General features: G+C 43.4%; 1 protein-coding gene across 4 annotated transcripts in view; it reads right to left on the reverse strand.

The window, feature by feature from the left end:
* Positions 1-627: 627 nt before the first annotated feature.
* LOC6035648 (ABC transporter G family member 23) overlaps positions 628-21167 on the reverse strand; it is a 79900-nt gene continuing 59360 nt past the window's right edge. Inside the window, exons 2-12 of one of the 4 annotated variants that reach the window (XM_038248184.1) lie at positions 17048-17432; positions 9626-9787; positions 4649-4767; positions 4398-4593; positions 4134-4335; positions 3917-4068; positions 3704-3848; positions 3545-3649; positions 3071-3461; positions 2745-2994; positions 628-2687 (exon numbers count right to left, since the gene is read on the reverse strand). In XM_038248184.1, the coding sequence (XP_038104112.1) occupies positions 2120-2687; positions 2745-2994; positions 3071-3461; positions 3545-3649; positions 3704-3848; positions 3917-4068; positions 4134-4335; positions 4398-4593; positions 4649-4767; positions 9626-9787; positions 17048-17058 (2301 nt within the window). In that variant the 5' untranslated portion in view covers positions 17059-17432 and the 3' untranslated portion in view covers positions 628-2119. Of the gene's footprint in view, positions 2688-2744; positions 2995-3070; positions 3462-3544; positions 3650-3703; positions 3849-3916; positions 4069-4133; positions 4336-4397; positions 4594-4648; positions 4768-9625; positions 9788-17047; positions 17658-21167 lie in introns of those variants that run through there. The other 3 variants (XM_038248183.1, XM_038248182.1, XM_038248181.1) reach the window with 3 other exon arrangements.

Here is a 21167-nt window from a genome sequence, read left to right on the forward strand (position 1 = left end):
AATCTTTTGTTGTTTTGAAAAAGTTGCTTTGACGTTTAGCGTTGATTCAACAAAAATCTTGATTTCAAATCAACAAAACATTTTGTTGATTCAAATATGCCTTATTTTTCTGCGTGCTGTACATCTACACTCTAAACTGTGTTCAATCGCAATGAATTGTACTGAGGTCTTTAAAAGTGATCACTTATTGTGATGGTCACACATTTGAAAGTGCTTTCAGTCAGTATTCATCATCGCCAACGAAACTTGAATGTACACTCACAGCGCCTGATCGTCATTACGAAGTGACCGTCAGTGAACGCACACGAAGTTGAAACGAATTAAACCGAGCTCAACACTCAAGCAGCCGCCCGATCCGAAGCCGCATGTTTTTATTCCTTCTTAGTTCTCCCTTTCTCGCTAGTGCGTTGCTGCGTGGTGACAGCATTCGTTTGAATGCAGTCGTGATGGAAGTGATCGGGATTTCGGTAGAATGTCAAGCAAACGCGCAAGCTACGCAAATGTGTTCCTGGTAAGAGCCATTGCAAGTAAACCAATAGTCAAAATCGGATTGCTGTAGCGAATGCAAACGTTCCTTGTTTTAAAAGGGAAACTGTCATCAGTGTGAGATACAACACTAGTCACCACTTTAATTTTTATGTTTACTTTATTCACGATCCTTCTTACAAAATGTGTCGTTTTCTTACTCCCTTTCGCCTAAAATTGTCCGTTCGTCAATAACGTTCCAGTTATGTTTTTGTGTGTGTCAGTTTTTGCCCTAAATTTTCAAAAACAAAATATAAATCAAGTCCACTGTCAAAAAACCGCCTAGTTCATATGTTAAGGTTAGCAACACTTGCGGCGCAGCCCAAAGCCAGGACTTGCGTAGCAAATAATCAGGTTAAACAGGTTCCACGACACTGCATTAGACAGGAGGGGAAAAGTGGGACGGAGGAGGAGGAGGAGGGGAGGGACAGTAACAAATTACAGCTATGGATGGATTGCTTATTTTTGCAATTTTTTTTGTATCTTTTCACTTTCATTAAACCCTTCACAAAATATAAAAACTAGATTACATATGCCATGCATGTTTGATGGTTCCGATGGTGATGTTTCTCCGCCGCTTGTAACATTAAATTCCTAAATTTTTTACACAAAACAACAAAAACTAAAGAAATTGTTTTCATCCTTCTCCTCCGCAGTACACTCGGCGGAAAATGTCACCAAGAACAAAAATTACAAAATCCTCCTTGCTCGTTTTACACTGTTTAAGTCTATGGTTTTTTTTTCTTTCTTCTCCTTCATCCTTCCGCGTAATATTATAAATCTTTCCCTACACGCGCAGAAAAGGGGTCATTCCTCTTCGTTGTTAGCGTATAAAATGGTCTAACAGGTATTATTCGTATATAAAAAAAAAGAAAAAAAAGTTATAATCACAGTTCAATCATTGTTTTCTTCGATTTTTCTTTCCTTTCGTTTGAAAACTATTGGTTTGCTTTTGTTTCTTCTGATACATGTGTGTGTGTGTTTGTTTCGTTCCGTCACTTGCGAGTGAACGAGGGGTGGCACACATTAAGGTTTTTCTATTGAGCTTGTTCGTGCAGTGTGCGGTCAATGTGGACCAACTCGAAAGTCGGAAGTATTAATTACGTCTTAAAATTGAGCAAATTAAGTTTGGTCACATAAACAATGAACCGAGATAGAGTACGAGGGAGAGAGAGAGGGGGGTTCGGGGAAGAGGGACGGATTAGGTTCACCACTCCGAAGCAGCAGCAGCAGCAGGGTTGTGCTTACGTGCTAAAGTCCTAAGTCGAAAGAGTGTGCGTGTGGTGGGTGCGTTCAATGTGGTGCGCTGTGTAGAGCTGTGCCTTCTGAGCACAGCGGTTGCGGTGAACGCAGGGAAGCATACTATGGTAAGTTTGAGGACATGTTCCTCGCTCCCAGTCAATGTTAGGGGCATTCTGTAGCAGCTTGCCCCATTTTTTGGAATTGTATACGTCTTCCAAGATGAAATTTACAAAGCATAAGATTATGTGCACCGACACAAAGCGTGATGATGGTGTGTTGAGTGCCGGGGTGTGCAAGCGCTCTCATATAAATAATGATTCCTAAACAAACACAAAATCCTACAGTACGAGCTCTAGCCTCGCTTGAGCTTAAGGACGATCATCGTGACCACCAGGAAGAGTGCGATCCAAATGAGCGTCGCGGCAAAGCCCATGTACACGTCCTCGTCCAGTATACTCCAGCCGCGGGTCAGAATCGATCGCAGCGACGAAGTGGCCAAGGTCAGCGGAAGGCACAACGACACGTACCGCAGCACCAGTGGCATACCCTCGATCGGCCAGATCACTCCGGAGAGCAGCAACGTCGGATAGAACGAACCCAGCGCCAGCTGGATGGCATTCCGTTCCAGTTCGCAGATGGCGGAAATCACGAATCCGAAGCACATACCGCACAGACCCTGCAGAATGGTCAGCAGAACGATCCACACGATCTCTCCGTTATTCGTCACGCCAAAGACTACGATCATGAAGAGTAAAACCAGCGCCGTTTGGCCGCACATCACCACAAACTGAGTAACGACGTGCGAGCACAGAATCTCTCCAGGGGACACTCCGGCAACCCACGATCTGTCCAGCAGGCCTTCCGTTCGCTCGATGATAAGCGCCGACGATGTCAAGGCAACAGCCAAGAAGAAGACGATACTGTGAAAGACGTTAGCGTTAGCGTCTAATATGTAGATCTGTGCCAGCAAAACTTACGTCAGAATAACTCCCGGTGCCACAAAGTCCGTAAACGACGGGTCGTTCGTACCGTAGATCGGGTCCTTGAACTGAATTGGCACATCGCCCAGCTTCGGGTTATTGTCGCAAACTCGCAGCAGCTCCTGGGCAAAATTCCGGTACGCTACCTGCAAGTCCCTGTTGAGCATGATACCGATCTGCTGGTTGGACATGTCAAGCCACACTCGAATCTCCGACTGGTCCAGCGTTTCGTCGTCCGCGTCTCGGCCTGCATAGTACAAAGGGTGCGTTCAATGAATGAAATGGGTGCGTTCAATCCACGCAAGGCACAGCCCTATACATACCAAGCGCAATTCGTGCAACCAGAGCATCGGTGAAGTTTTCCGTGAAGTAGAGCGCACCCCAGGCGTTGCCCAACCGCACTGCTTCTGTGGCCGAGTCCAGATCGGGGTAGTAATTTTTCACTATCGTCTCGTTCAAATGACTCAGGTATCTACAGGAAAGGTTCGTGAAGCTGCAGCCGGCATCGAAGTAGCAGTCGCCCATGTTGGTCGCGTTCATTTCACCGTTTACAATCGCCATCGGTAGGTTCGTCGGGTCACGTCCAATCGCCAAACAAAACAGAATCACCTGCATCACTGGCAGGGCAAAGATGAACAACATTACGCCCACGTTTCGCCACATCCGCAGAAAGTTCTTCACCAGAAGCGCCTTCATTTTACCCCGCGTCGTAAGCTGTTGCTCGGGAAGAGTAAATGGAGATAAAACGGATTAGATTCCACATAGCTTGTGTGACCTCCTGGATCTATCGAACCCACCTGCATGCAATCCGAACCACAATCCCCACAATCATCGCACTCCACCGCCTGGCTGATCACTCCCGGTGCCGACCCGTTTAGACCGTTGATCTGGGGAGAAGCGAGCTGTTAGAAGTTACCGACACTGCTTGGTACCTTTTCCTACGCGGTGGTACTTACTGCGTACGTCGAACCGTTGGTATCACTAATGAGTACTTCTTTACTTTGATGGAAGTTTAACCCGACGACGCCGCTCTCCTGACTCACGTAGACGGGGTTGTCCTTGGCCTTGCCGAACGCGAGCGCGGACAGCGAAATGTTATTGCTGCAAAAGGGAAGAAGAAGTGAGTTCAAACACTGTTCGATAGGGCTGTGTCCTCCAGATTGACGTACCTTATGTTGAGCTCAGCAGGGGCGGCATTCTGTTGTCCTTGCTTGCGGGACAGCTTCAAGAAGACATCCTCCAGACTACTGCAGCGGTACATCGACAGCAGACAGGCTGGAGATTCCTCTGCCAGCAGGCGCCCCGATCGCATCAGACCGATCTAGAGAAAAGTGGTTCGTTGTTAGTTGTTGGTTAGGGTAGAGCTGTGCCGTCGCGGAAGCTTACCGTATGCGCTTGCCGAGCCTCCTCGATGTAATGTGTGGTGATGATGACCGTCTTCTGGCCAGCCTTGGTAATGTGCACCAGATGATTCCATATACTTTGCCTAAGTAATGGATCGACACCGACGGTGGGTTCGTCCAGGATCAGCAGCTCCGGGTCGTGCATCAGGGCGACGGCAAACGACACTCGTCTCTGCTGGCCACCACTGCAAAGTACGTCCATGAGTCAACCGATCGTTTCAAACAGGAACCTTTTTCTCAGACATACCTCAGATTCTTCACCAGTCGCGTCTCCGACGGCAGATCCAGAAAGTTGAGCAAGAACTGTAACCGCTCGCGGATCTCGGTCGTCTGCATGCCGAAGATCCAGCCGAAGTACATCATGGTCTCCCGAATGGAGAACTCGCCGTACAGGGCGATCTCCTGTGGCATGTAACCTACGCGCTTTCCCGGCACCCCAGATCCTGCAAAGCAAAGGTTAAACCAATCGTTCGACAAAAAAAAACTACTCAAACCAACCTTTTGTCCCTGGTTTCCCACCCAGCACCCAAATCTCTCCCTGATTCAGCCGCTTTCGTCCCACTATACATGATAAAAGTGTCGTCTTGCCGCAACCGGATGCTCCTAAAAGTCCATAACTGCAACGAAATAATCGAAGAAAAGGTTTGTATCCAAACAATCGAAGCAAAACCGTTTGGCGAGTCCAGTCACGTCCGCCACCGAAAATAGCCCGCACCGGGAGGTCTGCGTCTCGCGAGAATCTTCTGACCGGAATGTCTAATGCCGTAGCGATTGTCAGCGATCATCACTGTTATTGCTCATTATGTCCGAAAATGGTCACGCGCACATCGCTGACAGGCGCTTAACCTTCACGCGCAGAAAGTAATGACAGCTCGCCAAAATGGCCGCCACCCCGACCGCGATCGTAGGTTAAACTTTGCACATTTTGGCATGACCCGGGTGATAAAACCGCTTCATTACATCAACACTTCCTAGCTCGTGACCAGCTCGCTGTTGTGGTCCAGGTCACGCACCAATACGCGACAAAATGGCTGCATAGCGTCACATCCATCATCTGAATCATTCTGCCGGCCGTGGTGGCTAACCGCAAGAGGAAAAGCAATTTCCCTGACCACTGACTGGAAAAAGTGATGCGTGGGAAACCGCAAAACGGTAACGCAGCAGGCCATGCGTGCAAAATTACCCGCTGCCACTTCCTCGAGCGCAAAATTAGCTTCCCGTTTGGTCACCGCTTTAACCTGGCAACAGAGTTGCAAGAAACGTCAGACCACAGACAAACAGACATGAAAGTTAGAACAAATTTCTGTTCAAAAAGTGGGACCAGTTTGAATTTGAATTTTGTTTGCTCACTAACGACACCTTTCTACGATTCCGAGAATCTTCTCTTCCTGAATGACAGTTCGGTATGTGTATGTGTGTATGTCGACGTACGCAGAACAGCATCACAATGGAAACCAAAACAAAACATTGAATCTGGACCGTTGTCCGCTACGAGAAGAATATGACCATTGCGACGGAATGTCCTCCTGCCGTTACACGATCGCTCAAGGCGGCTGTAAAGTTGGTGTTTCCATCTTCTGGGAGGTCATTTGGTCAACGAAATATGCTCCATTCATGGGACAACAGCGGTGACACCCTTCTCTGTAAAGACGTAGAAGAAATTGACCTTTATCAGTTCCTAGACAAGGGTCTATCGGAGGGTAGAATGCCCTGCACGTATTGTTTTTATTTGACTCGACCTTGTTCCGAATTCTGAAGTTCTGATGGCCTAGCTCACCAAGCAATTAGAAAATTCGTTGGGCTCCTAAACAAGGCGTTGACGACTCTACCCACCAACAGACGGTGGGTTCTTTAACCACGTTAATTCTAACGTGGTAACAAACACGCCTAAGGGAACGAAGCTGTGCAACTGGTGGCAAGTTCCCCTTTTTGCACCGGTTATTCAAGGACATGCACTGTAAAGTCATCTACACAGGCACAAGCGCAGCCCAATCCACCGAGGCAATCGAGGAGGCAATAGGTTCTGATAGCGGCCGATCGATCCGACGGGGGGTCACAGAAGAACAAAATCGTCCGAAGATTTTTCTAAAAAATTGCTCAACGTGTTGTCGGCAACCAAAACAGAATAAAAATGAAGCTCACAGCTGTCATTTGAAAGACTAGCGCTGAGCACAAAGGCGCCTCTGGTGGTGAATCCGGAAAGCAAAAACCATGCTGTAAGATTTTTGAAAAATGACCGTTACATTTTTGGGACAAGTTAGTGACCTCGACTTTCATGTCTGTTTGTCTGTGGTCAGACGTTGCCATAATGGCACGCTCGTTTGCTATAAAACTAATTGTCAAAGCGCGCGGCACTGATTGACACACGTCATAACAAACAATGTGGGTTTGCAGTTAACATCTAAATTGAGTTTACAGCTACCGCTGCCTAGCGTGTCGATGGGAAATAATCGATTAGGGCGTAACGAACGGACTTTCCAGATTAGGGTTCCATTATATCCGCGTCGCACACTAGACGTCGCCGCGCGATGTAAACAAGCTGATGCAGATGGAAAGGGGACGCAAAAAAGCAACAAGCGAGCAGCGGCTTTGGAAAAGTACCTGGACAGGGCTAAAAATAGATCACCTCAAGCGATCGGTGCGCGACTTGTTTGCGTTGCAAGTCATTGTGCCATAATGGAGTTGTTATAAAAAATGACAGAATATTATTTGCTGAGTGATTCAACTGTCAATTTAAATGCCATTTTTAGCCCTAGGCAGAAAATTTCCAACTTCAAGAAACTTTCGTAGCAATCGCTAGTACAAACTCAATCCGGTAATCTTCGAGCTACGTATTCAAGTATTTTGCTCGGATTTGCTTCTCGAAAGCAACAACAACCAACAATTATAGTAGAATGTACATTTTCACCACGTGCTAGCGCACTCGGCTTAAATTAAGCAAATGCAGTCGTCAGTGAGCTCTAACAAGGCTCAACGCGAGCGGCTCATTAAAACGGCGGCGGCGAGAAATTTTTCACCTTGTGACCTTCACTGCAGTACCACCCTAGAAATACCCGCGAGTAAGTTGTCGGTCCCAATTTTTTTTTTCATCTAAATCTAAATTATTTGCATTGCCTTGACGTTTTCGATTGCGAGATTCCTACTCGAAAATAGATGTCCTAAGGCTTGATTGTTGAGGCAATTGCAAACCTCTTTTTACACCTAAGCTTCCATCCACCTCGGGATTCGAACAGACGACCTTTGGATTGTTAGTCCAACTGCAAACAACTGCGACTCTACCGAGACAGGACGACCCAGGGGACGACTCCTACACCTGGATTGCGCTAACGACCTAACATCAAGGTTAAACCGGGCCAAAATTTACTTCCCCGTCCGACGGAAGGCGTGATCAGACAAATTTCGTCTCGAAAAATGCCACCGGGACACCTTCTGGGATCGAAACCAGGCCAACTGGGTAAGAGGCAACCACGGGTCCCGGATTGTTGTCAAGTTCATGCTAAATATTGTAATTGAATCAGCGATTTGTGTAACAAGAGTTTTTTTTATTGTACTAGTTGTAATTATGTGGGAAAGTTAGCTGATGCTAGTTCTTGATAGCTTTTTTCAATTAAGGTATTATAGATTGACTATGCATAAAAGACTTTTTGAAAAAGGTAGTATTCCCATTAAAAGTGTCCTGGCATCACTGACATGTGTCCTGGCTCTCATTGACATGTTGTGCTAGTGGTGTTGGTGGCCCTCCTTTTATTCTTTATAGGGGATATATGCCCATTTTAAGCCTAATAAGCGGTCGTGTTTGAATGATACTGGATAATCTGGATTGTTCCTTGAAATTTACTAAAACCAAGTACACCAACGAGTAGAGCAACTTTTTCTGAACATTTCTGTTTATTTTCACTTTTATTAAAAGTTTTGCTATTCCTTTTACAAGCATTTAAAAAATATATTTCAAAAATGCATTCTAATCAGTCGAGTGCATTGGGCCACGCCCATTTTTCCATTTTTAGCTTAGTTCTTTTTTTCTTCCAGCGCTCTTTTGGGTCTGCTTAGTGCTGTTTTTCAAAATTGCAACGTCAAAAGACTTAGCGCGTTTGTTTTTTTGTTATGGTGCTTGCTAATTATTTACATTTTTCGGGATTATTTTTCAAGTGAGTGACTAAGTAATGGTCAAAAGAACATTTTGCAGGTAGTTGGAAGCAATTTTTTATCTTAAGCGATTTGAAATCGTTAGCACAAGTGAAAAGATATTGATGGCGACTTTCGTTAAGCAGTTAACCTCTGATCTTGCGTGTGGATGTGTATGTGCCACCAACATGATGAGAAATGGTCTCGTAAAATAGAAGTTATGATCAAAAGTGCATTAAATTTGATCTTTTTGGCCAGTAAATGGCATAAATTTGCGTGCTTACTCGAAGCGGTGCTGTTGCTGGTAAGTTTATAGCCTAAATAGTATTTTTGGAGCTTAAATCGAGCATCAAACTCTCCATATGACGAAGATAGGTTTTTGATTAGAAAGGGTATATTTCCCCTAATCCTTCGCTTCTCGCTCGATTTTCATCAGCCATCGACGAGAATAGGTTAAACGTCAAGTGACTTATGGCGTTTGTTTTATTGTTAGCACTTCCTAATTAATTACATGTTTCGTGATAATTTTTCACGTGAAAAGCTAAAACATGTTCAAGAGAATATATTGTCGGTAGTTGTAAACAATGTTATAACTTAAGCGCTGTGAAAACGTTAGCGCAAGTGAAAAGATGATAATGGCCACTTTCGTCAAGAGTCGAGCTCTCATCTTGTTTGTGAATGTGTGTTCAATCAATGTGAGGGGAAGAGGGATGTAAAATTTGGTATTATTTGGTACACTTTTTACAAGAAACTAAACTTAGATTACGTCAATATTTTATCTAAAATTCGTTCGCACCTAATCTCAAAGAGCGATGCGTGCTACATCTAAGCCAGGAACCTTGGGGCTTCCCCGGTTCCCAGGGGTATGACTTTACGTGGCTTGCATGTGAAGGGGGAACCAGCGCGCGATAATGGAAAACTGCACGCGTCATTAGAAAACACCACGTGTAGACACCCCTCGCATAGAACGCGTATTGACAGACGAGGGGCACCCTCTACCGGACGGAAGAAACGATCGTTTTGAAAACTTTAAACTAAATTGAAACTAATATCCGTGCGTGTCGGATTCGCCGAGGTTTTTCGTTTGTTTTCGTTATTACGCCGCGTTGAATGGCTGATTAATTGCATGAAAATGATATTAGCAACCATCTTAGCTATGCGTGTTTGCGTTTGCGAGCCGTCATACTATGACTTAACAAGAATGGAAACCGAGCTGGTTTAGCAAAACGAATGTTGTTGAATCAGCTGCGATTAGTTCCTGAGGTTGGAATTTAGCGTGTGGAAATTTTAAGTTATTTTTGTCTTAGTCAAAAACTGTCAAAATTAGTGTTAACTAGCTCATTTACTCACATTGTTCCTTTGGCTACTGTCATGTTCAGGTTCGAGAGAACCTGGTTTGGTTTCTTCTTTGAGCCGTACTGTTTGAAGGCATGTCGCACCGATACCGCGTGCTGCTGCCTGGCCCACATCGTCCCTCCATCGTCGATCGTCGCTACACTCGTCTCGCTGCCTCTGTAAATAAAGAAAAAGAAGAAAAAATGTAAACAAAGTTGGCTTTAATGTGAAAAATTGACAATTTTGACCCGAAAAGAGGTTTCATGTGACATAACCTAAAAGCAATGATGCACAAAACAGAGTTTAAACACATTACTCAAAAAATTAAATAAAAATAAATAAAAGCTTCTCAAAAAGTCAAACAAAATTCACCGGTTTCAAAATGTGTGTGTATGGATCGATAAACCAACAGTACGAACCAAAAAAATGCAGAAAACATCCAAGTTGGCCGCGCAGATCGCGCGCGGATTGCTGCAACTAGTAGAAACCTGTTTTCGACCATAGTCTACTATTTATTTACCAAAACACACACGCACACACGAAGCAGCGGTAAATGCAACAACGTCCTTGAAAGTTCAATGCATTTTTTTTTTGAGTCACCTCTGCTCTCTTTTGCATCATTTGTAGGGTTTTGCTTGTTTTTGTTTTCTTTGTCTCGCTCTATTTCATAACATTGGAAGACCCGACTCCAGTGGTTCCGACCAACGTTCCGACCCCTTAGCACTGATATATTTATTTAATTTTAGGCAATAAAATCAAATGTGTATTGATTTGCCCACGTTTGTTTCAAAGTGTTCCAGAAAGTGTATGAAATGATGAATGTCTCCCAAATTTAGACAAAACAAAATTTAATTATTGAATTTATAATGGTATTACGCTACCAAACTATAATAACAATTTATTATAATGTTAAATTCGGGAAAGAACATGTTTTAAAAGCAATTTCCATAAAAAGGCACACATAAACAAATTAGCAAATTACCCTGAAACAGTATTTATGATGTGCGATATTAGGGTAATTCATCCGTTCCAGACTGTCAAAATTCCAAAACGTCAACGCATCCTCCGCCATTCTTCGGTACGCAGCTTTTGTTCCTGTATGACGTTTCGAGGCGAGGCCCTGGGATTCTCTAATTCAAATTAGCTAAAAGCACCTGACAGCTGTCAAAAAATTAACAATAGTTTGTCGGATTCTTTTTACGAACGAGTGACTTCAAATTAGAGGGAAATTGAATTAGCAATCATTTTGATTGATGAATTTATTGGAAATTTATTGTTTTTATATTTGAACGGATTCAACAAAATTCTTCAATATGAAATGCCAACCAATAACATTCTAATATTTCTACTGACGCACTCCCTTCTCGCGTTTTCCATTGCTGAAATAAATCTTTTTTTATTCGACCCTATCCGGTTCATAACCCCGCGGGGCAATGTCCAGCCCATCTGGCCACATTCCCAGCTAGGCGACACCTCACCAGATGTGAAGGTCACCCGCACTATTAATCAAAACCACTCCTCACCGGGGGGAGCCTTCTGCCCAGGAAAAAGCCGAAGGGCCCTCGAAAGCAAAAGCGACGGTAAAATGCTATTACTTTTATTAACCTCACCTTCGTCGTAGTCGTAGTGTTGGCCGGCAAACCTGTTGAAGTCACCACCTTGTAAGACGGTAGCAGCCACGAGGGCGCCCTCCTCGGACAAACTTCCTTCCCAACGCCGGCAAGCCGGTTTTATGGCAGGAGCCATCTAAGCGGAGTTATATGACCACCACCAAGACGACGGACGCATTAATCCTAGACCTAGACCCAATTAATCCGTCCAAGGTTGCATTAGCTAATTGCTGCCGCGCAACAGCACGCCAAATGAGTTATGGCGGCCGGCCATTATGGCATTGCTTTGACAATTCGCACCTGGGTGCTATAAATAATCTTGGCTTGACGGCGTCACCACGAGGGCTTCGCTAATGGACAAAACATATAACTTACATATAACCAAAGTCAAGTGCCTACTGCGAAGGGTACTAAGCTTGCCCTCTAAGCCTGCTTTGATACGCGAGCGGAATGTAAACAAAACGACAACAACAAAAAATGCACGGTGAGTTAACATTGACAAGAGCCGGTCATGACGCGAGGGGATGGCCCATTTGTCAATCTCTCTCTGTTTTCTAGCAAATTGCATACTTGGAACGAGCGGCGAGACTCAAGTACAAGGGCCAGCCGTAGCTGTCAAGGGTGGTGGCCATTATGGGGAGGGGCGGCAACCGCACAATCATAGGAGACTGTGACGTGAGCTGGGTTCAAAGAAGAGCAAATTGTTAAGTTATTGCTGTTGTTGTGCGGTGTGAAGTGACTGCTCAGGCTCAGGTAATGACATGTCATTTGGGTAATGAAGTGCCGGCGCAGACGTGACGAGTCCTTAGCGAGAATTTTCAAATGATGTGACCGGAAGATGTGCGAACCCAGGGGGTTTTGCTGAACCGGATGGGAAGTTCTGATTTAAAATAATGTAATTGTATTAAATTTTTTTAAAGTCCCAGGTCTATTTTGGAAGGTAATCAAATTAAAACAAACCCACATGGCATAAATTTGTATACTATTTTCATATAAAATTTGCTTTATTGGGTAATTCTCTACCAACTCACACGAAATCGGGAAAAGTTGCCCCGACCCCTTTTCGATTTGCGTGAAACTTTGTCCTAATGGGTAACTTTTGTCCCTGATCACGAATCCGAGGTCCGTTTCTTGATATCTCGTGACGGAGGTGCGGTACGACCGCTTTAATTTTTGAACATGCGAAAAGAGATGTGTTTTTCAATAATTTGCAGCCTGAAACGATGGGTGATGAGATAGAAATTTGGTGTAAAAGGGACTTTTGTGTTAAATTAGAATACCGGAAAAAACATATTTTTCATCGAAAAAACACTAAAAAAGTTTAAAAAATTCTCCCATTTTCCGTTACTTGACTGTAATTTTTTTTTTAGAACATGTCATTTTAAGGGAAATTTAATGTTTTTTTCGAATCTTTATTGACCAAGAAGGGTCATTTTTTCATCTTGAACACAATTTTTCATTTTAAAACTTCATGTTTTTTTTCTAACATTTCAGGGATATTTTTAGAGTGTAATAATGTTCTACAAAGTAAAGCAGACAATAACAAAAATTTTGATATATAAACATAAGGGGTTTGCTTATAAACATCACGAGTTATCGCGATTTTACAAAAAAAAGTTTTGAAAAAAAAAATGCTTTTTGTGTTCCTCTTTGTTTTGTCGTCGGTGTCTGTCGCGGGTGACGATGAACGTTCATGGTAGACGACGACCAACTTTTTCAAAAAAAATTTTCGTAAAATCGTGATAACTCGTGATGTTTATAAGCAAACCCCTTATGTATATAAATCATTTTTTTGTAATTTTCTACTCTACAACTTTGTAGAACAATATTACACTCTAAAAAATAACCCTCTAAAGTTATAAAAAACTCGAAATTTTAAAATAAAATTTTTTGTTCAAAATGAAAAAATGACCCTCCTGAGTCAATAAAGATTCGAAAAGTACATTAAATTTCCCATAAAATGACACGTTCCAAAATTGTTTTACAGTCGAGTAACAGAAAATGGGAGAATTTTTAAAACTCTTTAAGTGTTTCTTCGATGAAAAATACGTTTTTTTTCGGAATTCTGAGTACGCCATCAAATCGGGCGTCTAATTTTACATAAAAGTCCCTTTGACACCAAATTTCTATCTCATCACCCACCGTTTCAGGCTGCAAATTATTGAAAAACACCTCTATTTTCGCATGCTCAAAAATTGAAGGGGTCGTACCGCCCCTCCGCCACGAGATATCAAGAAACGGACCTCGGATTCGTGATCAGGGACAAAAGTTACCCTTAGAAAAAAGTTTCACGCAAATCGAAAAGGGGTCGGGGCAACTCTTCCCGATTTCGTGTAAGTTGGTAGAGAATTACCCAATTATTTTCATTAAATCCTTGAAATCAATTTCCTTTTTTTTCTTTCGCTAAACTTAAGTGGACAAAGCTTAAATATTTAAAGCAGTTGATTTATTTAGTGTACCAAGATTTAAAAAAAAAATTGTTCAAGTATTTATCCGTACTGATCTTAAGCTGCAAAAAACGTACTTTTCCACGTAATATAACCAATAAATCTATTATTAGCGGAAGGGAAACGGATTCTTGCGTAAATTAACCTGAATTGAGATACAACTCTTGATTACTACTAGTCAAGATCGACACCGTCTAATCAAGCCACTTCCATTGAACAAAATGCTAATTCCGCTTTCCGTATTATTAATTTGTAAACTGGAACAGCAACTAGCACGACAAATGTGCACCGATCGGAAAATCCCTTCTCAAATGTACAATTTTATTAGTTTACTCGGAAATGGAACACCTGTTATTTTCTTTAATTTTAGATACCGGTGCGTCTCAAGTGGAATGCACGTTTATTGATATCCATTACCATAATTGTATTCCTAAAATTTGACAAATCTCGAATGAATATCTTGTCAGTTGCTATAAAATGTGGGAGTTCATCGCTTCGCGTGCGGTCAGGTCTCTCATATATGTTTACGAGATTTCTTGAAAATTATTGATTATTTCTTTAAAAAATAATCAAGATCATGAGACTATAAATCAAAATTTACAAAGTAAATCCTTCAATAGCAGCATAACTTGCCATAAAAGACAATGGTACGACAAGCTTGGAATGTCAAACATCTGCTGTTCGCGATCTTCTCCCCTCTCTGCTCATCATTCCAGTCACACCCCTCATACAAACGTCACCGCGTGTATGTGTGTGTTTGCTTGTGTATGCAAATGAATTCAACTCTTCAATCAATCGCTACGCGGACCTTGAAATCCACCACCTTTGAAGAAACACCCAAAAAAAACCGTCGTCCGTCGTCGGCGAATGTCACTCTCACGTACACTCTTCAAACATCAAAGTTTCACTCACCTCGAGTTGAGCGTGCACGCCACACACACACACACACACTCACAAACAGAATGAGCTAAAAATAAAACCAATCAAGAGGCGCTTTGAAGAGTAGCTTTGCGCATTTTCTATACACGCTCAAGAAGAGCCGAATTTGCAACGCGATTGAACTTGACGGGGTTTGACCTAATACCGAAGGTTTCGAAAAGTTGCACGCACGTGTTGGAAATCTGAACGCTTTCACCCTACACGATTTAAAGCAGTCATTATGGCACAGTTTTGACAGTTTCAAGCTCTATAAGACCATTTTTATAGCACAACTTTGACAGTTGAAGTAGCCACAGTGTTCGACGCGCATGGAATGTCAAGATTAACCAATCAATTCAAGATCAGTGCCAACTTGACGCATGCAAATCCCACCGTTTTGTATTTTTCTGGAGTTCAACAACCACCAGCAGTTGGTTAACGCGATGACTAAGCCGCTCTCCTGCTAACGGCACCCGATAATGGCCTCATGCCAGAGTTCAAAGTACGCCATAATGGCGTTGGCCGGTAGCAATTTTGGGTCTGCAAAACCTAGCTCTAATGAGCTCAATTTTTGCCCGGCCAGAGTTAATGGCCTGCTCGTGTGCTGTTGAACGAGTTTTTTGGGAAGTTTGTTGGCAAACAAACCTAACAATCCCTTTTCGGAACGGGATGTTTGACTTTAGATTAGATTAACTGGGTAAACTGAGGATTGTTTATAGTGACACTAAAAGAGCATTAAGAGTTCAGCAATGCGGTCACCAATTGGCCCAATAATGCCAAAAAAAAAAGTGGTGACCCAAAACGCCAAGAGCGCACGCGTGCTCGGTAACGAGCTGTCATTACGGCCGCCATTATGGCGCGCGGCTGTAAATGCGATGACATTTGACCATAAAACCCCTCGGCTAGAAAGTACACGACGCGTGGTCACAATCGGACTTAGATCGTCGACTGGATACCGCGGTCAATTACACACTGCTCAGGGTGTAGATATGCACCGAGTCAGTGACGAAAGGTCCACAAAAATGCCGGACCAGCCCACACGACCGATTATACAATGCAGGCCGCGTGCCGCCGTCGACTTGACATCAACGACGACGACATTACAGACCCCCTCGAAAGAGAAGGTGCACACCGAAAAAAACGAGTGAGAGAAGGCGACGACGGCCGAAGAAGAGAAAACGCGGCTGCGGCCTACATTTCCGAAGGTCATCCGTTTTCGGTTTCGTTGAAGTTCGAGCGTATTTTCTTCGTTTTATGGCAGCGGCAGCTGTTGTTGTTGTTGCCACAATGGTGGTGGTGGTGACTGCACGCTAATTTAAAAGTGCACGACGCACTACCACACTTAACGAGCTGTGGTCAACGCTGAGTAGTTATTGCAATCACAGTAGGCCCGCGGGCCAATTTGTCTCGATAAATCTTCGCCGCAATGGCTGCGTACTGTTCGGCAGCGTCTGAAAGGAGGTTCACCATCAATCAACGCGTGTGACCACCGGGGAACGAATCAATTTTGACGCGAAAGAGGTCAGGGAACCGACCACTTTGACCGACAACCTTGGCGAAAGACTCCAAGTGGAAAGTGACGAACCCTGTTAATATTTTTGCGTGGTAGAAAAAAAACACAAAAAAACTGACAGCGCAGCTGTGACGTCTGAGCAGTGTTGGCAAATCATCGAGAAGCGATTAACACTGCAAGGCGCCGCTAACTGAAGTCTCAGCCAATTATTTTCGACGCAAAAAACGACCCTCGGGAAGAGGCGCGCACGGTGGAACCGCTCAAGAGGGTTCCGGAATCTTCAACGCGTCAAGCACTCCGGTGACGTCAGACGCGCCGCCCCGTTGTCGAACAAAGAGGTGATTAAGAACTTTTTTGCTTGTTTTGGGAGCAAAAAGCGTGTGCACAAAACATGGAGAATTTGGAGTACTTGCGGAGATACTTGTCGAAATCGGGAACCTAATTTTCTGAAGGGTCAATGGAGAAGCTTGAACCGGTCGAGCAGTAAGCTGGGGTGAGAAACAGAACTTGGTTGCAGTCTTTTCAAATGATTTGTTATTGCGAAAAAAATAATATAACAGTTAATTTTATAAAATATTTATTTTAAATCACTATCGTATTCTCCATATCAATTCACCTTAGAATCAATCAAAACCTCAAAGTAAATCGAACTGTTCACGGGTTACAGCGACCCAACCTTGATCGTCTCCGACGAATTTCAGTTCAATGTCAACCGAATTATAAAATTCCCTCTATCAATCATCAACGCGTTTGCCTACGCGTGCATCAACTGGACAGCATTCCCAAAGGGCCGGCGAACACGACCAGCCCCGATCTAGCAGGCGATCCCTTCCCCCGAACAGATTATGGCAGGGCAGCCATATAATTAGTGACCGATAGAAATTCAAATCCAAGCCAGCAACAGCAAAAAAATATCACAGAACTGGTTTTGAACCATCCATATACTCACGTTATTAACATTTTGTCATGTGCTGCACGTACGTGGCGCTGCTATCACTTGAAACGCCGAAGTCGTAGTCGTAGAGTCCGAAACCCCTTTGGAAACAGGGAGGGGGGCCTTTATCGGTCGAGCGTATCGGGCTCCGTTTTGGTGGTTTTGTCGAGCGTCGCACGCACCTCGAATCACAGCGCAGCTGTCAGGCCGCTACTGTCAGATAGTCCCAAGGTCCTTTGATAACGCACACGGACCGAACGAGTCCGGCGTTAGCTGCGTCGTCGTTTCGTCGTTGCTTAACTTTTCGCTGGCAACACTGCAGTCAGGAACGGAAGTAAACCCCTTAAACTACACTTATTGGTAGGGTATTATTTTCTACCGGCACGGGATTACATGTGAACTGAAATTGAAATTGAGATTTTCGATTTGATACTCTTCTTTGGATTCACGAAGCACACTTTATTTCAGTCTCCGGGTTTGGCAACACTTCACCACACGCTTTCTTCACTTTCGCACACTATCACGTAGACTTCGCTCTTCGTCTTCAGTAGGCACTTTTCTTCACGCTAATATCGAAAACGCGTCCGCGTCTGTTCACGATCACAGTTCCAGCGAGAATGGACTCTCCATGGATCGCCGAGTCAGAACTTCGCGTACAAACAATGAGCAAAGAGCAAGAGAGCGAGCGAGCAATCGAAGCAACCGCAGAGACAAAGCACTTGAGTCCGTCCAACGAAGAAGGGAGAGAGAGAGGGAGAGCGAGCGCACAAAATTCTAACGACTCTCGAAGGACTCCTTGTTCGGTGCGTACTAACGACGGTAGCGCGCCAAGTGCATACTAATTACAGCATTTGAATGTCATTAAAGTGGACTTCTCTTCGTGCGAATCGCTCGTGCCGAGGGAGAATGTGTCACGCACGCAGCAGGTCCGGGTTGGCAGTACTGACCGTGTTGCCAGCTGAGTCATTCTGGCGTGTCGTCTTCAAAGCCGGTCTATGCGTGCCCCCTGCTTGTTTTCGTCACACCTTTTAACACCTCGCGATTTTGGAGGTCGTCGTCGCCACCGCGCCGGTGGCGTAAACCACGAAACTCTCGAGCGCGGCTGGCAACCCGGGTACAATTACTCGGGTCCATGCTCGGTATCGATTCCGAGGCGTAGTGGTCTACGCGAGAGTCTGCAGCGATCTCCGCGTGTTGAAATCGTTGAAGACTTGAACGCGCCGCCACCGAGTTGGTCGCGGTCGTGCGGTTGTTTGTGAAATTTCGCAATTTGTTTTCCACAAGCGCCAAAGAAATATACACGAGATTTTAATACGGCTTGTTTGCGAGCGTGAAGCGATTGAAACTACAAATAACGATCGCAGTAGGCTGTGGCGTTAGTGGGTTTGCCCGGTAAAAAAAAATGATGAATTTGTTGCAAAATTTTGTGACAGCTAGTTCAGCCTACGTTTGACAGTAACAACTTGTCACCTTACCTTCAGGGTTTGCTTCTAGTACTGCTAGACGCATGGTTGGAATTGCTCACTTAGACCCCGTATGAGCCAAACATTACGGACTTCAAAGTCAACAGCGAAACTCAACTTGTGCAACCGAGTACCGGTTGATCTTGAGTGCGAGCAAAGTTCTGTCCGAATCTGGTCGACTCTCGTTACCCTCCGGCCAGTGCCCACTTTGGGACAGCCCTGCTGCTGCAGGTGACCCTGGCCGCGGTGGTTGACGGAAAAGGAATTTTGATGTGTGCTGCATTTACGGCCATAGAGGTCCGATACCGTTCTGACGGCATGTCACGTGCTGCCGTACTGCTAGACAAACTGGTTTCCCGTCACATACAGAACGGTTTTGTGGTGGGCAGCGTCAGTGAACCATGCCCGATCTGCGATTTATTCGAACGACCTTGGCGGACACGAATCGCCGGAATCGGAGCGAGTTCAACCAACTGGAAAGTTCTTCCTTGTCGATTTTTTTTTTGTCGGAACTGACACGTTTAGAAGGGAGAATCACCGCAGCCATTCGTGATCAGCCGGATGTTTTCCCGGAAGGTAGCGCACAAATCAAGGCAATCCGCACACCCCTGCACTTATGCAACGACGAGACGGCTCTGGCTTCCCTTGAACTTGTGACAGATATGCTAAGTTAGTTGCAATTATCGCCACAAGCTGCTCATAATTAAGGTCAACCCGGGCAGTTTGCGCTTTTCTCGTGGAAGAAACTTTGAACCGAGTAGGCGCGCACGGCGGAGTCTTGGCCAACGACGCCTACTTCGTTGCGTTGCTCCGGGGTATTTCCCATTGATTGGCGTAAGAAAAGAAATATAAAAAATGGTGGACATAGAGTGCGCCGGATCATCATCACCAGGCAGGTGTTGGAAATACGGAATTGCACTGCAATTGCGCACACACCCGTACATATGTGTTCAGGAGGGGGTGCGCGCAAAGAATGCCACACACCGGGTTGCAAATAATCGCGCCAGCTGAGGCTCAGTTTGTCCGCAGGCTGAGGCTATAGACAAAGACGGTGGAGGAAAAGCACCAACATTGAGCAATATTGGCAAAAACAGCAAAACGGATTTTTCGCTCGCCAAAGTATTGGCAAATGGCGCGAGTGAACGTAGACACAGCAATAATTCGTACGAGGCGATGCTCGGACAGGTGTTTGGAAAACAAATCGATTGTTTGGCAACACTGGCCCAAAGATGGACGAGCCGAGTCACCGCTGAGCTGTCAAATGAAATGTTAGGTCAAAAACTTTTAATTACCGCGGCAACGGTTAGTGCCCGAGCAGACGGAAATAACTTGGGAATAACATTTTTTGCTATTTGAAAATACTAGGCCAATAACATTATATGTTGTTCATAACAAGATTTGTTATTCTTCGTTATAAATTTCTTGTTATTAAATTGTTATTGTAATAACAGACTAATAACATTTGCATTTTTTGCAATTGTGCGGGCTGGTAATACAAAATGAACATCTGAAAATAACTAAAAAAAAGGGTTTTTCTAATTGATCTAATGCATCCCGTAAACCAGGATGACATTGACTTTGTTGGGTTTGAGATTTTTCCGCAAAATGAAGAGTACAATTTAAATACGTACGAAATGGTACTGACAGAGAAGAAAAAAAGTGCTCAAAGTACTTCAAGAAGAAGTTTGCATAAAATTTTGAAAAGTTTCAAAGGTTATAATTACGAAAATGATATGATTCATCATATAAATTAATAAATTAATTTAATAATGTCATGAACTTCTTTAAGAAAATGCACTCGAATTGGAAAACGGAATGCATTCTCGGATTCTTTGGGGAAAAAGTCCACTAGAAGAAGTTAAAATTAGTTAGGTACTTAATAATAAGTTTTATGTGTTTTTGAAACATAACCCAAAAAAACGCCAAATTTATAAACACTTTTAAACTTTTGATTCGTGTTTTGTATTCAGTTTAAAATGCAATATAAATCAATATTTGGATAAAAAAAAGTAGTATCAAAGAAAACTATCTTTACATCAATTTTACCTAAATATTTTAGGTATTTTGTTAAAATACTATAATCTTAGTAAAGTTGATAAAAACCCTCATTTTTTGCCTTAAAACTGTAGCAGCAACCTAAGTAATGGTACATTAAACGTATAACATTCCGAGCAGACGGAAATAACTTGGGAATAACATCACAGACTGTGATAACATGTTTTGATATTTGAAAATACTAGGTTAATAACATTTTATGTTATTTATAACAAGATTTGTTATTTATAACAAGATTTGTTATTCGTCGTTATGATTTTTTTTTATTTTATTGTTAAGTCATTGCAAATATTTTTCAAAGTTAATGTAATTTCAAAAAATATTTGCAACGGCCTTCTGTAATAACAAACCAATAACAATTTTAGTTATTCTTCGAACAAATCTTTGTTATTAATCTTTGTTATTTTAACAACTAATCCGATCATCCCAATAACAGTTGGCGGTATTTTTCCTTAACAAAAAATGTTATTCCAAAGTTGTGTTGGCTTTCAACCAATATCAGACCAAAAACAAATTTTATTATCATAACAATAACTGTTATTAGCACTAATTCAAAATGGATTTTACAAGAACACTTTCTGTTATTTTAACATTATTTGTTATTGGAATGCCATGAA

Source organism: Culex quinquefasciatus, chromosome 1 (genome assembly GCF_015732765.1).
Source record: "Culex quinquefasciatus strain JHB chromosome 1, VPISU_Cqui_1.0_pri_paternal, whole genome shotgun sequence".
Taxonomy (NCBI): domain Eukaryota; kingdom Metazoa; phylum Arthropoda; class Insecta; order Diptera; family Culicidae; genus Culex; species Culex quinquefasciatus.